At 45.9% G+C, this 17,580-nt stretch overlaps 1 protein-coding gene across 1 annotated transcript in view; it reads left to right on the forward strand.

Annotated features, from left to right (window-relative positions):
* plcd4a (phospholipase C, delta 4a) overlaps positions 1–17,580 on the forward strand; it is a 98,620-nt gene that overhangs the window by 65,010 nt on the left and 16,030 nt on the right. Inside the window, exons 11-16 of the mRNA XM_068034772.1 lie at positions 223–375; positions 6,325–6,489; positions 7,267–7,423; positions 9,253–9,369; positions 10,510–10,688; positions 12,480–12,615. Of these exons, the coding sequence (XP_067890873.1) occupies positions 223–375; positions 6,325–6,489; positions 7,267–7,423; positions 9,253–9,369; positions 10,510–10,688; positions 12,480–12,615 (907 nt within the window). The remainder of the gene's footprint in view (positions 1–222; positions 376–6,324; positions 6,490–7,266; positions 7,424–9,252; positions 9,370–10,509; positions 10,689–12,479; positions 12,616–17,580) is intronic.

Consider the following 17,580-nt stretch of genomic DNA (forward strand, 5'->3'; position numbering starts at 1 on the left):
ACAGTCAGTCACCGTTAACTGGTTCATTCTCCATGGCAACGCCTGTAGCAATCAGAGTTCACTTGCCAACCAATCAGCACTCTCTTCACATACAGTATAAAGTTGTTGTTTTTCCTTACATTGGTATTCTTGTGGATTGCCCTGATGAGTGCAGGATGAAAAGCTTTGACAACATGTCTCTATTTTCAGCAATAATCATTATTGAGTTATTGATGTTGGCAGGTGTCGGATTTCCCAGTGATTCTGTCCATTGAGAATCACTGCAGCATCGAGCAGCAGACTGTCATGGCACATCACCTGCAAAACATTCTGGGGGACAAGCTGGTGAAAAGCACCATCGATGGGAAGGTCCCAAGTAGATTTCCGTCTCCAGAGGTAAGAGCTGCAAACAGGAACTCACAGAGTAGAAGGCCCAAGATGGTCCCATGGAACCTGATCAGACCAGTATCACTGGATGTGTGACTGAATCCTAGATGTTTTCAAGCAGCAATGACTGTGGGTTAATAACAAAATCACTTCTCTTAATAGATCTGGATTTTGACAAACAGGCCTCAATCTTCAGCCTGAGAGTCAGGCCTGGATGGTAGCCAGGGATGCAGGTTCTCAGAGTTGATAGCTTGCAGTACCAGTTTATCCAAACTGTGAGGAAATGGAAAGAGGGTGAAATAGGGGATAAAGCGAAATAAAAAAAATTGTGATTAATCTAGTGACTAAAATTTTTAATTCCAAATAATCTTGGATTTAATCACTTATTTAATTGTTACAATTACTCCACCCAACTCATTCAATTTTGTTTTATTCTTAATACTATTACAGACATGCCAACTCACGCCAAATTATTGCGAGAGACGCAGTTTCTAAGTAATATTGAGCCCCTTGCGAGAGGACGCCAAAATGTTGGGATTTTCTCGAAAACGTGTTTATCTTGGGGTAAGATTAGCAATAGGAGGAGAGTGGGAAAAGTGTAAACAGTGAAGCCGAAAGACGGAGGCTGCCTTCCTCCGGGGATGCTTGCTTTTTTTCTTTTTATTCAGCTCAGTGCGAGGGGGCTCGGGATCCGAACCAACGCAGTCAGTCCCCGGGTTTGGAAGCTGGGTTTTTCTAGCTGCAGATAGAGAGTTGGCCCCTGGCAGCTCACATTCCTCTCTGGCAGCATTTGAAAACCATCCAGCTGGGCTGCCTGGAGGATGCAGACACTCTGGTAAAGGGCCTAATGTAATCAATATTGCTAGCATCGCATTTATTAGAAGTGTACAAGATTATGACAGCCTTAGATAAATTAGACAAGGAGAAACTGTTCCCATTTAACAAATGGTACAAGGACTAGGGGACACAGATTGAAAGTTTTGGGCAAGAGATGCAGGGGGCTATGAGGAAGGACTTTTTTTACACAGTGAGTAGTGAAGACCTGGAACTCGCTGCCTGGTAAGGTGGCAGAAGCGGAGACAATCCTTGACTTCAAAAGGAAACTGAATGACCACTTGAGCGGAATAAATTTTCAGGGCTACGTGGATCGAGCTGGGGAGTGGCACTGACTGGATAGCTCTGTGGAGAGCATGGACTCTAAGGGCTGAATGGCCTCCATCTGTGCTGTAAATGATACTATGCAAAACCGCAAACTTCTCCTGATGAAACAGGTGCTGCTGCTCAGAGCATTGGTGTGAGCTTCATCATCAAAGATTTTGGACCAGCTTCAATTAACCACTTTGATTTAAAATCAGTTATTTCAGTTTTTGACTTTTTGGGTTCTCTGAATTTAATTAAGATAATACCATTGTCAAAAGAAATGTTAGCACCTTTAAAGTCCGATCTGATGCAGGAGAAAGCTCAATGGCTACAAGTTCATCTCGGACAAAGTAATAGCTACTCCGATCTCAATAATGTCTACTATTTTATTTTTTTAAATTTAGAGATACAGCACTGAAACAGGCCACAGAGTCTGTGCCGACCAACAACCACCCATTTATACTCACCCTACAGTAATCCCATATTCCCTACCACCTACACTACGGGCAATTTACAATGGCCAATTTACCTATCACCTGCAAGTCTTTGGCTGTGGGAGGAAACTGGAGCACCCGGCGGAAACCCACGCAGTCACAGGGAGAACTTGCAAACTCCGCACAGGCAGTACCCAGAATCGAACCCGGGTCCCTGGAGCTGTGAGGCTGCGGTGCTAACCACTGCGCCACTGTGCCGCCCAAACACTACTGAACAGCTTCTGACAGATGTAGCTTTGAAACTGATCAAAAAGCATATCTACTGACATTAAAAGAAGGAACTGCTACCCACAGTTTTGTTATCATTAGCTTGGCAAGGTAGAGTTTTGTTTTACAAGATGGCAATGCCTTTTTTAAAACAGCTCAAAACATTTGAATAATTTGTATAAACATCCAGATGTTCTGAGCTCATGAAAGGCGCTATATAAATGCACGGTCTTAATTTTTTTGAAATGTCTTGCAACAGTTTGCACTATTTTTCCAAAGAAATATCTTTTACTGAAAGAAATTTCTCAGAGCTAAGATGCATGGCAATGTGACAATAATGGGTAGGTTGTTTAATAAGTTTTTTGTAATGCATTTTCAGACACAGTAATATAGTTTTCGTAAAGAGCTCTTCCTCATTACAGATTAAATTTGCCACTAATAAGGTTTATAAACCAGCTGTCATTCTATATCGGTTTTGGAACTTTGGTGTCATATTTGACGCTGAGATGAGCTTCCGCACCATCACTCAGACTGCCTGTTTCCACTTCTGTAACATTACCTGACTTCACCCTTGTCTCAGCTCATCTGCTGCTGAAACCCTCATCCATGTCTTTGTTACCTCTAGACTCGACTATTCCAACGCTCTCCTGGCTGGTCTCCCACATTCTACCCTCCATAAACTTGAGATCATCCAAAACTCTGCTGTCCGTGTCTTAAACTTGTACCAAGTCCCATTCTCCCATCACCCCCTGTGCTTGCTGACCTACATTGGCTCCCAGTCAAGCAAAGCCTTGATTTTAAAATTCTCATCCTTGTTTTCAAATCCCTCCATGGCCTCGCCCCATGAGGGATCTGGGTCTCCTTGTGCATGAATCGCAGAAAACTAGTGTGCAGGTACAGCAGGTAATAAGGAAGGCAAATGGAATTTTGACATTTATTGCTAAAGGAATAGAATATAAAAGTAGGGAAGTGTTGCTGCAACTGTATAAGGCGTTAGTGAGACTGCACCTGGAGTATTGCGTACAGTTTTGGTCCCCTTACTTGAGGAGGGATGTAGTTGCATTGGAGGCAGTTCAGAGGAGGTTCACTAGATTGAGTCCAGAGATGAGGGGCTTGTCTTATGAAGAGAGATTGAGCAGTTTAGATCTTTACTCTCTGGAGTTTAGAAGAATGAGAGGAAATCTAATTGAGGTATATAAGATGATTAAGGGGTTTGACAAAGTAGACGTAGAGAGGATGTTTCCTCTGGTGGAGCAATCTAGAATGAGAAGTCATAGTTTTAGGATAAGGGGTAGCAGATTTAAAACAGAGATGAGGAGAAATTGCTTCTCTCAAAGGGTTGTGAGTCTGTGGAATTCACTACCCCAGAGTGCGGTGGATGCCGGGACATTGAGTAAATTTAAGGAGGAAATAGACAGATTTTTAATTAGTAAACGTTTGAAGGGTTATGGAGAACGGGCAAGAAAGTGGAGTTGAGGCCGAGATAAGATTAGCCATGATCGTATTGAATGGCGGAGCAGGCTCGAGGGGCTGAATTGCCCACTCCTGCTCCTAGTTCTTATGTTTTTTTTTAGAGATACAGCACTGAAACAGGCCCTTTGGCCCACCGAGTCTGTGCCGACCATCAACCACCCATTTATACTAATCCTACACCAATCCCATATTCCCACCACATCCCCACCTGTCCCTTTATATTTCCCTACCACCTACCTATACTAGGGGCAATTTATAATGGCCAATTTACCTATCAACCTGCAAGTCTTTTGGCTTGTGGGAGGAAACCGGAGCACCCGGAGGAAACCCACGCAGACACAGGGAGAACTTGCAAACTCCACACAGGCACAAGTTTATGTTCCCTATCTCTGCAGCCTCTCCCAGCCCCACAACCCTCTGACATCTCTGCGCTCCTCTAATTCTGACCTCTTGAGCATCCCCGATTTTAATTGCTCTGGTATTGGTGGCCATACCTTCAGTTGCCTGGGCCCCAAACTCTGGATTTCCCTCCCTAAACCTCTCTGACTCGCTGCCTCTCTTTCCTCCTTTAAGACACTCCTAAAACCTACCTCTTTGACCAAGCTTTTGATCATCCGTCCTAATATCTCCTAATGTGTCTGGTGTAAAATTTTGCTGCTTGGGGCATTTTATTCTGTTAGAGGCACTCTATAAACACAAGGTGTTGTTACGTTTGAAAAACTAGCAATTCGTGATTTTTATACTAAATGTCTTGATTGCTAAAAAGCTTGTCTCCTGATTTATGAAATGGTGGGTTTGGCATGTTTGCTATTATTAAAATATGACTCCAAAAATCAGTCCAGCATAAAAACCCATCCATTTTATAGATTGTAAGAATCAGATGAGAGAAAATAAACACAGGTGTTAAATCCCTGGGCACCCACCAGTCACAAATGCCCCTCTTGGATCAAACCTGCTGTTTCAGGTGCGACAGGTGCCAGTCACAAAACATATATAGGAACAGGAGAAGGCCATTCAGCCCCTCCAGCCTGTTCTGTGGATGCTGGGGCCTATTTTGCCATTCAGTGAGATCATGGTTGATATGTATCTCACTATAATCTCCCATAACCCTTAATCCCCTTGCCTAACAAAAATCTATCAATCTCAGTCTTAAAATGTTTTAATTGACTCCCAGTCTTAACAACTTTCTGGGGGAGGGAGTTCCAGATTCCCACGCCCCTTTGTGTGACGAAGTGCTTCCTGACATCACCCCTGAACGGCCTGGCTCGAATTTTAACGTTATGCCCCCATGTCCTGGTCTCCCCCCAAACACCCCCCCCCTCCTCCCCCACCAGAGGAAATAGTTTCTCACTACCCTAACGAAAGCTTTTAACATTTTAACTTGTCAGTTAGATCCCCTCTCAATTTTCTCAGCTCAAGGGAATACAAACCAAGTTTATGCATCTTGTCCTCATCTTTAACCCTCAAAGCCTCGGTATCGTTCTGTTACAATCCAGGCCGGTTTATTCATTCAAAAAACCTCTGAATTGAGCCAGCTGTCTTAAAATGATAGAAATCACAACATATTAATTTCCTATTGTCCTAGCAGCCACAGCAAACCACTAATCTGCTGCCACTTGATAAACATTTGGCCTTTGCTGAATAATTTAACACATTAACCTCAGGCTTGAGATTCAGACCTGCTAGCTCATGTCATCACCAGAGAGGTCGGTTTCTAGAGGAGAGTGAAATTAATAATGAATGATCAGGGAACAGTGAGACTAATTAACCCCCTGAGCGCTGGGAGATTTTGAACTGCAGTCACTGGTGTAATGTCAGAAACGTGAAAGCCAATTTGTGCACAGCAAGATCCCTCGAACAGCAATGTGATAATGACCAGATCATCTGTTATTTAGTGATGTTGTTTGAAGGATAAATATTAGCCCCAGGACACCGGAGAGAATGGTGGGATGGTTTCCTGCATTAAACACCCTAAACAAATGCAAGTGGCTGGTGTTGAGACCCTAGGGTGTGACCAAAAGCCAGGCTGATTTTTTTCTTCTCCCTCCCCAGAACTGTCGGGGGGTCAATTGTAGCTTCTCTCCTAACACATGGCTCAGTACAGAGCCAGGGTCAAATCTGGGAGCCTCAACACCAACAACAACTTGCATTTATATTGCACCTTGTGAAATGTCCCAAGGTGCTTCACTGGAGTGGTTATCAAACAAAATTTGATGCTGAGCTATGTAAGACGGTATTACAACAGGCGCCCAAAAGCTTGGTTAAAGAGGTCGGTTTTAAGGAGAATATTAAAGGAGAAGCGAGAGAGAGAGAGACGGGAATGTTTAGGGAGGGAATTCCAGAGCTTGGGGCCCAGGAAGCTGAAGTCACAGCTGCCAATGGTGAAGCAATAGAAATCAGGGATGCACAAGAGACCAGAATTGGAGGAGCGCGGAGATCTCGGAGGGTTGTAGGGGCTGGAGGAGATTACAGAGATAGGGAGGGGCGAGGCCATGGAGGGATTTGAAAACAAGGATGAGAATTTTAAAATCGAGGCATTGCTTGACCAAGATCCAATGATCCGGCCCTTTTGCCTCAATACCACATCAGCTAGACAATAATCATTGGGCTGACTGGGAGCTTTATTAAATTTTTTTTCTGACAGGAGCTGAAATGCAAGGTTCTGGTGAAGGGGAAATGGATTGGCAAGTTAGAAGACTGCCTAAACGGGCAGGGAGAGGACCAGTACACAGGGGAGGTGACCGATGAGGATGAGGTGGCCGAAATGGATGATGAGAACGTCAAGAACGAAATGAAAAGGAAAGGGAAGGTAAAATCTATGTAGAAATAGGGCCAACGTGTCCCCATTAGTGTCGAACCAAAGGAGCAGAACCTCCTACTTCCTGTCCCGTTGGGAGTGGTGGTTGCGGGGGAGAATGGTGGGGTGGAGAATTCCCCCACAGCAGAATCAGACAAGGTCGTGGCGGATGTTCAAGGATTGGATTCACTTATTGAACCCACTGCCACCTCCCTGCTCCAACTGGGGTTCTCCCACCCCACCCCACCCCACCCCAGAAACTTCTGGGCACTGCTACACAGTGGCTGTACCAGCCCCATGCAGACTGCAGCGGTTCAAGAAGGCAGCTCACCACCTCCTTCTCAAGGGCAACAAATGCTGGCCTTGCCAGCGACACCCAAATCCCCAAGAACAACTATTTTACAAACCTGAGAGAAAACTCATATGGCATTAAAAACAATGTTTTTGTTTATGAATTGCTTTGAATATTGATGTTACATATGGGGTATCAAGGGCTATGGAAAAAGGTGGGTAAATTAAGTTAAAATATAGATCGGTCATGATCTAATTGAATGGTGAAATGGTCCTGAGGGGCTGAATGGCCTCCTCCTGTTCCTGTGTAATAGGCTAGAGGGGCTGAATGGCCTTCCCCCATTCCAGGGATAGGACCTGAATGACAGTGAGATGTACTGATTACAGATTGTTCCTGTGCAGCACCCGTGAAGTTCACTGCTCCACTGCGGCTACAGTTCCCTCCTCCCTTTATTTCTGTATTCACTTCTGTCTCTCCCTGCTTTGATTGGTTGTCAGGGGTCTAAGCAGAGTTTGGCCAAGGAACTGTCTGACTCTGTCATCTACTGTAAGAGTGTCCACTTCAACAGCTTCCAACACTCCCGTACACACTACAAATTCTATGAGGTCTCCTCCTTCACTGAATCCAAGGCCAGGAAACTGATCAGAGAGTCTGGTGAGTGATAGTGTGCAGAACCCAGCGAGGGGAACTGGTTAGTTACAGCTGGAATCTAATCGTGGGGTTTGGCAGGGTTTATATATAGAACAACAGATACCCCAGTAAAACTGAAGTCAATGGAAATTAGAGGGGAAATTCTTCACTGGTTGGAGTCATACCCAGCACAAAGGAAGATGGTTGTGGTTGTTGGAGATCAACCATTTCAGTCCCAGGACATCACTGCAGGAGTTCCTCAGGGTAGTGTCCTGGGCCCAACCACCTTCAGCTGCTTCATCAATGACCTTCTTTCCATCATAAAGTCAGAAGTGGGGAAGTTCACTGATGATTGCACAATATCCAGGCTTGGGCTGATAAGTGGCAAGTTAATTTCATTCCACACAAGTGCCAGGCAATGACCATCTCCAACAAGAGAGAATCTAACCATCTCCCCTTGACATTCAATGGCATTAAGATTGCTGAATCCCTCACTGGGAGTTACCATTGACCAGAAACTGAACTGGAGTAGCCAGATAAATACGTTGGCCACAGGAGCTGTTAGAGGCTAGGAATCCTGCGGCGAGTAACTCACCTCCTGACTCCCCAAAGCCTGTCCGCCATCTACAAGGCACAAGTCAGGAGTGTGATGGAATACTCTCCACTTGCCTGGATGGGTGCAGCTCCAACAATACTCAAGAAGCTCAACACCATCCAGGACAAATCAGCCCACTTGATTGGCACCCCATCCATAAACATTCACTCCCTCCACCAACGACGCACAGTGGCAGCAGTGTGTACCATCTACAAGATGCACTGTAGCAACACAACAAGGCTCCTTAGATAGCACCTTCCAAACCCGCGACCTCTACCAACTAGAAGGACAAGGGCATCAAATGCATGGGAACACCACCACCTGCAAGTTCCCCTCCAAGTCACACACCATCCTGACTTGGAACTATATCTCTGTTCCTTCACTGTCGCTGGGTCAAAATCCTGGAACTCCCTTCCCAACAGCACTGTGGGTGTACATACCCCACATGGACTGCAGCGGTTCAAGAAGGCAGCTCACCACTGCCTTCTCAAGGGCAATAAATGCTGACCTCGGCAGCGATGCCCATATCTCATGCTAGAATAAAACAAAAGTCTGGGAGTGAGTTACAGACTGGAATCTAATCGAGGGGTTCGGGAGGTTTATATATAGAATAACAGATACCTGGGAGTGAGTTACAGACTGGAATCTAATCGAGGGGTTCGGGGGGTTTATATATAGAATAACAGATACCTGGGAGTGAGTTACAGACTGGAATATAATCGATGGGTTCGGGGGGTTTATATATAGAATAACAGATACCCGGGAGGGAGTTAGAGACTGGAATCTAATCGAGGGGTTCGGGGGGTTTATATATAGAATAACAGATACCCGGGAGTGAGTTAGAGACTGGAATCTAATCGAGGGGTTCGGGGGGTTTATATATAGAATAACAGATACCTGGGAGTGAGTTACAGACTGGAATATAATCGATGGGTTCGGGGGGTTTATATATAGAATAACAGATACCCGGGAGGGAGTTGGAGACTGGAATCTAATCAAGGGGTTCGGGGGGTTTATATATAGAATAACAGATACCCGGGAGTGAGTTACAGACTGGAATCTAATCGAGGGGTTCGGGGGTGGGGTGGGCTTTATATATAGAATAACAGATTCTCTGGCAGCAAAGTTTTTGATGGGATGCGTGGACTGATTTGGTCCCCCTTTCTCCAGACAGTGGGATATTGAGCAGTTAATTTGGTTTTGCCCTTTCTTCTGGGGTGGATTATTCATTGTTGTGTCTGTTCTGTTTGGGTAACAGCAAACGAGTTTGTTCGTCACAATGCCTGGCAGCTGACCCGTGTGTACCCTAGTGGATTCCGAACAGACTCCTCAAACTTCAGCCCACAGGAGATGTGGAATGCAGGCTGCCAAATAGGTAAGGGTCTCCCAACAGGATCTGGCGAATCAGAAACCCATGGCATGTGTCCCAGGTCCCAGCCCCTGTCGGGGCCGAGTCAGCTGATCTTAGCTCGGCTGGGGGGAAATCAATCCACAACTTCCCTCAAACCATCAGGATTTGGGATGGGACACTGACCCCCAGGGTCACTCCAGGTCAGTGTTCTGCTCCAGAAATCCAGGTGAAGGATAGGACTGAATCCAATCTTTAAACACTTTATAAGCTTTCATTTACAGAGACACACATTAGAAACATACACCTCCAAACCCGAATAACCACAGTTTCAGCCTGTTCCTATATATAGGAGTACAAGTGAATCCCCCGTTAATGCCTATCACGAACTAAACACTCAATTAATATACAATTAACAATGAGGCACATGAGGAGAGTGTTAGGATTGCCTATGATGCCCTCCCCATAAATCAATACACAGGATGTGTGTTCACGTGCGTGCAAACATGAACGTGTGTGTGTCTGTCTGTGTGTGTGTGTGAATGTGAATGTGTCTGTCTGTCTGTGTGTCTGTGTGTGTGTGTGTGTGAATGTGTCTGTCTGTCTGTGTGTGAATGTGAATGTGTCTGTCTGTTTGTGTGTCTGTCTGTGTGTGTGTGTGAATGTGTCTGTCTGTCTGTGTGTGAATGTGAATGTGTCTGTCTGTCTGTGTGTCTGTCTGTGTGTGTGTGTGAATGTGTCTGTCTGTCTGTGTGTGTGTGTGAATGTGTCTGTCTGTCTGTGTGTGAATGTGAATGTGTCTGTCTGTCTGTGTGTGTGTGTGAATGTGTCTGTCTGTGTGTGAATGTGAATGTGTCTGTCTGTGTGTGTGTGTGAATGTGTCTGTCTGTGTGTGTGTGTGTGTGTGAATGTGTGTGTGTGTGTGTGAATGTGTGTCTGTATGTGTGTGTGAGTGTGTATGTGAATGTGTTTGTCTGTGTGTGAGTGTGTCTGTCTGTCTGTGTGTGTGTGTGTGAATGTGTTTGGGAGATCAATCATTAAGAAGCACAGTCAGTAATGTTTGGGGATCACACAGTCAGTAACCTACACAGTTCGATCCCACTGACACACTAGCCATCGTGTTGACTGGACTAACTAATGCAGCTTCTCCTGTTATCTCCCATCAAGTGGCGCTGAACTTCCAGACAGCTGGGGAGGAGATGGATCTGAAGGATGGGATGTTCAGTCGCAACGCCCGCTGTGGATTTGTGCTGAAACCGTCCTTCATGAGAGAGGTGGAATCTAACTTTGACCCTGAACACCCCAGAGATACGGCTGATTACCATCCACTCAACCTAACGATCCAGGTAAACCCTCTCACCGGGGCACAAGGGCGGTCACATGGGATCAGAGGAAATGCCTTTCGGCTGACTTGTGTCCCAGAATACCAACAACAACAACAATTTGGTGTTTATATAGTGCCTTTAACATAGTAAAATATCCCAAGGCGCTTCACAGAATCATCATCAGACAAAAATTGACACCGGGCTGGTGTTCTGACAGTCGTGTCTCCTCCAGCCTGACCACCCTCTGAGATCTCTACTCTCCTCCAATCCTGGCCTCTTGACCTAATCCATTGGTGGCCGTGCCTTCAGCTGCCTGGGTCCTAAGCTCTGGAATTCCCTCCCTAAACATCTCCAGAGCTCTCTCAATCTCTCCTTTAAGACGTTCCTTAAAACCTACCCCTTTGGCCAAGCTTTTGGTCACCTGCCTGAATATCTCCTTCCGTGACTCGGTGTCAAATGTTGTTTGGTGATTGTTCTTGTGAAACATCTTGGGACGTTTTACTGCACTAAAGGCGCTATTATAAACATAAGTTGTTGTTGATATTAACAAACTGGCCTCATAATGTTGCACATGTTCTGCTCCTGAGGGTTCAGGTGTGAACACGATGTTATGGTTAATGTTGCTGCCCGGAGAAAAGCTGTGAGATTGTGGGCCTTTACCTCCGAGGGATTGGAAACAAAGGGGAGGAAGTTGAGCTTCAATTGAACAGAGCCTTGGTCAGACTCCATCTGGAATAACTGTTCAGTTCAGAGCCTTGGAGATGATGCAGCACAAATTCACCAGAATGATAGCGGCTCTGAAAGGGTTAAATTATGAGGACAGGTTGCAGAGACTGGGCTTTTATTCCTTCAAGTATCGAAAATTAAGTGGGGGGGGGGTCTAATTGGGGTGCTTAAAATGATGAAATGATTTGACAGGGTAGATAGAGAGAAACTATTTCCTCTCGTGGGATGAGTCCAGAACAAGGGGGCAGAACCTTATAATTAGAGTCAGGCCATTCAGGGGTGATGTCAGGAACCACTTCTTCACACAAAAGGGAGTGGAATTCTGGAACTCTCTCCCCAAAAAAGCTGTTGAGACTGTGTGTGGGGGGGGGAGAGGGGGGGGGGGGGGAGGGGAGTGGTCAGTTGGACCTATAAAGAATAAGGTTGATATATTTTTGTTGGATAAGGTATTGAGGGGATTAGAGCAAATTTGAGAAAATGGGGTTGAGGTGCAGATCAGCCGTGGTTGACTGAATGGTGGGATAGGTTCGAGGGGATGAATGGCCTCCTTCTGTTCCTATGATGCAGCAGTCCAGTTGACTCGATGCAGAAACCACCCCAGGGGCCAGTAGTTGAGCGGGATCTTCCTGTGTGTAAATTGGTTGCCATTTCTGCTTGCATGACCTCAAAATGCAGGTCATTGTGATTGAAACTCTTGGAGATGGTTTCCTCGGTGGAATTCCGACTTCTTACCAAGATTTTCATTGCCTGAATCTTTTGTAATTGTGTCAACTCACTCTCACTCATTCTGTCTCTCACTCATTCTGTCTCTCACTCATTCTGTCTCTCACTCATTCTGTCTCTCACTCATTCTGTCTCTCACTCATTCTGTCTCTCACTCTCTTTTCCCTTACACTTTCACTCCTTTCTCACTCTGATTCTCTCTCCCAACTTTCACTCATTCTCAATCTCTGTCTATCTCTCTGTCTCTCAATTACTCACTCTCTCATTCTGTCTCATGCATTCTCACTGATTCTCTCTCTGTCCCTCTCTGTCTGTCTCACTCCCTTTCTCACTCTCTCTGACTCTGTCTCTCTCTCTGTGCAGGTGATCAGTGGGCAGCAGCTGCCCAAAGTGGCAAACAGCAAGGAGGGATCGATTGTGGATCCACTGGTGAGGGTGGAGATTCACGGAGTACCCATGGACAATGTGAAACAGGAGACCAAATACATCGACAATAACGGTACAGACTCGCCAACCTACCACGTCCCTGCTGATCCCCGACAGCCACCTGTCTCGGCCGGCGGCGCTGACCATTTGCCAGAGTCACAGGCATTAACTACTAAGGCACTTAAACCGTATTAAATGGGCCGACTGTTTGTATTTCCATCACTCCACCATTGGCGGCCGTGCCTTCAGCTGCCTGAAGCCTAAGTTCTGGAATTCCCTCCCGAAACCTCTCCGCCTCTTCACACCAACAGTGGAGAAGGTTAAAGGGAGATTTGATAGCTGTGTTCAAAATTATGAAGGCTTTTGCGAGAGTAGATATGGAGAAACTGTTTTGAGTGGCAGGAGGGTCGGTAACCAGAGGACACAGAATTAAGACAATAGTCAAAAGAACCAGACGTGAGATGAGAAAAAAAAATTTGCATCAAATTGTTGTGATCTGGAACGCGCTGCCTGAAAGGGCAGTGAAAGCAGATTGGATAAAGGGAATTGGATAAATACTTTAAAAGGAAACATTTTCAGGGCTATGGAGAAAGAACAGAGGAGTGGGACTGATTGGATAGGATTTCAAAGAGTAAAGCTTCCTCTACACTGTCCCCATCAAACACTCCCAGGACAGGTACAGCACAGGGTTAGAGTCAGAGTCAGAGTCAGAATTAAACAGCACAGAAACAGGCCCTTCGGCCCATTGTGTCTGTGCCGGCCATCAAGCCTAACTATTCTAATCCCATTTTTCAGCACTTAACCCGTAGCCTTGTATGCTATGACATTTCAAGTGCTCATCTAAATACTTCTTAAATGTTGTGAGGGTTTCTGCCTCTACCACCTCTCCAGGCAGTGCATTCCAGATTCCAACCACCCTCTGGGTGAAAAACCTTTTCCTCAAATCCCCTCTAAACCTCCTGCCCCTTACTTTAAATCTATACCCCCTGGCTATTGACACTTCCACTAAGGGAAAAAATTTCTTCCTATCTACACTATCTATGCCCCTTAATTTTGTATACCTCAATCATGTCCCCCCTCAGCTTTCTCTGCTCTAAGGAAAACAACCCTAGCCTTTTCAGTCTCTCTTCATAGCTGAAATGCTCCAGTCCAGGCAACATCCTGGTGAATCTCCTCTGCACCCTCTTCAGTGCAATCACATCCTTCCTATAGTGTGGTGCCCAGAACTGTACACAGTACTCCAGCTGTGGCCTAACCAGCGTTTTATACAGCTTCATCATAACCTCCCTGTTCTTATATTCTATGCCTCAGATAATAAAGGCAAGTATCCCATATGCCTTCCTAACTACCTGTGCTGCTGCCTTCAGTGATCTATGGACAAGTACACCAAGGTCCCTCTGACCCTCTCTACTTCCTAGGGTCCTACCATCCATTGTATATTCCCTTGTCTTGTTAGTCCTCCCAAAATGCATCACCTCACACTTCTCAGGATTAAATTCCATTTGCCACTGCTCCGCCCATCTTACCAGCTCATCGATATCGTCCTGTAATCTAAGGCTTTCTTCCTCATTATTTTCATGTCATCTGTGAACTTACTGATCATACCTCCGATAGTCACGTCTAAATCATTAATGTACACTACAAACAGCAAGAGTCCCAGCACCAATCCCTGCGGTACACCACTGGTCACAGGTTTCCAATCGCAAATCAACCCTCGACCATCACCCTCTGCCTCCTGCCATTAAGCCAATTTTGGATCCACTTTGCCAAATTGTCCTGGATCCCATGGGCTCTTACCTTCTTGACCAATCTCCCATGCAGGACCTTATCAAAAGCATACAGATTATAGTTTTTAAAAGCTTTCCCACTACTGAGGTTAAACTGACTGACCTGTAGTTGCTGAGTTAATCCTTACACCCTTTTTTGAACAAGGGTGTAACATTTGCAATTCTCCAGTCCTCTGGCACCACCCCTGCATCTAAGGAGGATTGGAAGATTATGGCCCGTACCTCTGCAATTTCCACCCTCACTTCCCTCAGCATCCTTGGACACATTCCATCTAGTCCTGGTGACTCATCAACTTTAAGTACAGCCAGCCTATCTATCCTTTATCAATTTTTAGCCCATCCAGTATCTCAACAAGTCCTCGGAAGAAGGAATTTTCCTCCACACAAGATCAGGTGGCAGGTTGTTCAACCTTGCCCGTCTAAGAGCGAAGACCAAAGTACGGAAAGTCCTCATCAGGGAACTCCTCTTTGCTGACGATGCTGCTTTAACATCCCACACTGAAGAGTGCCTGCAGAGTCTCATCGACAGGTTTGCGGCTGCCTGCAATGAATTTGGCCTAACCATCAGCCTCAAGAAAACAAACATCATGGGGCAGGACGTCAGAAATGCTCCATCCATCAATATTGGCGACCACGCTCTGGAAGTGGTTCAAGAGTTCACCTACCTAGGCTCAACTATCACCAGTAACCTGTCTCTAGATGCAGAAATCAACAAGCGCATGGGAAAGGCTTCCACTGCTATGTCCAGACTGGCCAAGAGAGTGTGGGAAAATGGCGCACTGACACGGAACACAAAAGTCCGAGTGTATCAAGCCTGTGTCCTCAGTACTTTGCTCTATGGCAGCGAGGTCTGGACAACGTATGTCAGCCAAGAGCGACGTCTCAATTCATTCCATCTTCGCTGCCTTCGGAGAATACTTGGCATCAGGTGGCAGGACCGTATCTCCAACGCAGAAGTCCTCGAGGCAGCCAACATCCCCAGCTTATACACACTACTGAGTCAGCGGCGCTTGAGATGGCTTGGCCATGTGAGCCGCATGGAAGATGGCAGGATCCCCAAAGACACATTGTACAGCGAGCTCGCCACTGGTATCAGACCCATCGGCCGTCCATGTCTCCGCTTTAAAGACGTCTGCAAACGCGACATGAAATCCTGTGACATTGATCACAAGTCGTGGGAGTCAGTTGCCAGCGTTCGCCAGAGCTGGCGGGCAGCCATAAAGGCGGGGCTAAAGTGTGGCGAGTCGAAGAGACTTAGCAGTTGGCAGGAAAAAAGACAGAGGCGCAAGGGGAGAGCCAACTGTGCAACAGCCCCGACAATCAAATTTTTCTGCAGCACCTGTGGAAGAGCCTGTCACTCTAGAATTGGCCTTTATAGCCACTCCAGGCGCTGCTTCACAAACCACTGACCACCTCCAGGCACTTACCCATTGTCTCTCGAGATAAGGAGGCCCAAAAGGAAGAAGTATCTCAACTACCTTCTCTTTCACAATGACTGAACCAAGGAAGAAGATGCTGGTGAAGAGATGCAACATACTCATTTAGTCCTTCTGCCTCCATGTCTAGATTTCCTTTTTGGTCCCATCCCTCCTCGTACTACCCATCTACTATTCAAATGCCGATAGAAGATTTTTGGATACCCTTTCATGCTGGCTGCCAGTCTCTTCTCATACTTTTTCTTTGCCCTTCATGTCCTTTTTCACTTCCCCACTAAACTTGGTTCTCACTTGTATTGTCAACTTGATATCCATCACATGGATCCTTTTTCTGCTTCATCTCTCCCTCTTTTTTTTTGCCATCCAGGGCAATCTGGCTTTGTTTGCCCTACCTTTCCCTCTCATCGGAGTACACCTCAACTGTACTCAAACCATCTCCCTTTCAAAAACAAACCAGTGTTAGATAACAGTTTTGCCTGCCAATCTTTGATTCCAAATTACATTGGACAGAACTGTTCTCAACCCATTGAATTCTAAAGGGAGGGCAGGAACAGAGGGACCTGGGGGTATATGTGCATAAATTGTTGAAGGTGGCAGAGCAAGTTGAGAGAATGATTAAAAAGGCATATTGGATCCTGGGCTTTATAAATAGAGGCACAGAGCACTAAAACACTAAAGCTGCGATGAACCTTTATAAAACACTGGTTTGGCCTCAACTGGAGTACTGTGTCCAATTTAGACCCCATAATTTAGAAAGGATGTGAAGGCTTTAGAGAAGGTGCAGAAAAAATTCACAGAATGGTTCCAGGGATGAGGGATTCAGTTACATGGATAAATGGAGAAGCTGGGATTGTTCTTCCCTCGAGCAGAAAAGGTTGAGAAGAAATTTGAAAGAGGTGTTCAAAATCATAAAAACATAGAAAAATAGGAGGAGTAGGCCATTCGGCCCTTCGAGCCTGCTCGGCCATTCAATACGATCACGGCTGATCATCCAAACTCAGTAACCCGTTCCCGCTTCTCCCCATATCCCTTGATCCCATTAGCCCCAAGAACTATATCTAACTCTTTCTTGAATATAGAGAATTCCACAGCTTCACCACTCTCTAGGTGAAGACATCTCTCCTCATCTCAGTCCTAAATGGCTTACCCCTTATCCTTAGACTGTGACCCCTGGTCCTGGACACCCCCGTGGTCTACACAGCGTAGATAAAGGGCGAGAAGCAGAGGACACCAATTAGATACAGAGTAAAGCTCCCTCTACACTTTCCCCAGCAAACACTCCCAGGACAGGTAAAAAAAAAAACAAAAACGGGGTTGGCTGCTGCCTGATTGGAGGTGCTCAGTGGTTAACGAGATTCAGCTGACTGTGATAAAAACAAGAAATGCTGGAATCACTCAGCAGGTCTGGCAGCATCTGTGGAAGAGAAGCAGAGTTAACGTTTCGGGTCAGTGACCCTTCATCGGAACTCCGCTTACAGCTGTCCCAGCTGAAGACATCGAAAGATTGGAAGACCAGCGAAAGGACTGCCTTAAAGTAACATCTACAAAGAGACTGGTTCCTCCTGACCTTAACAAAGAACAAAGAAAATTACAGCACAGGAACAGGCCCTTCGGCCCTCCAAGCCTACGCCGATCCAAATCCTCTATCTATACCTGTCGCCTATTTTCTAAGGGTCTGTATCTCTTTACTTCCTGCCCATTCATGTATCTGTCTAGATACATCTTAAAAGACGCTATCGTGCCCGCGTCTACCACCTCCGCTGGTAATGCGTTCCATGCACCCACCACCCTCTGCGTAAAGAACTTTCCACGCAT

Source organism: Heterodontus francisci, chromosome 7, assembly GCF_036365525.1.
Source record: "Heterodontus francisci isolate sHetFra1 chromosome 7, sHetFra1.hap1, whole genome shotgun sequence".
In the NCBI taxonomy this organism is placed as follows: Eukaryota; Metazoa; Chordata; class Chondrichthyes; order Heterodontiformes; family Heterodontidae; genus Heterodontus; species Heterodontus francisci.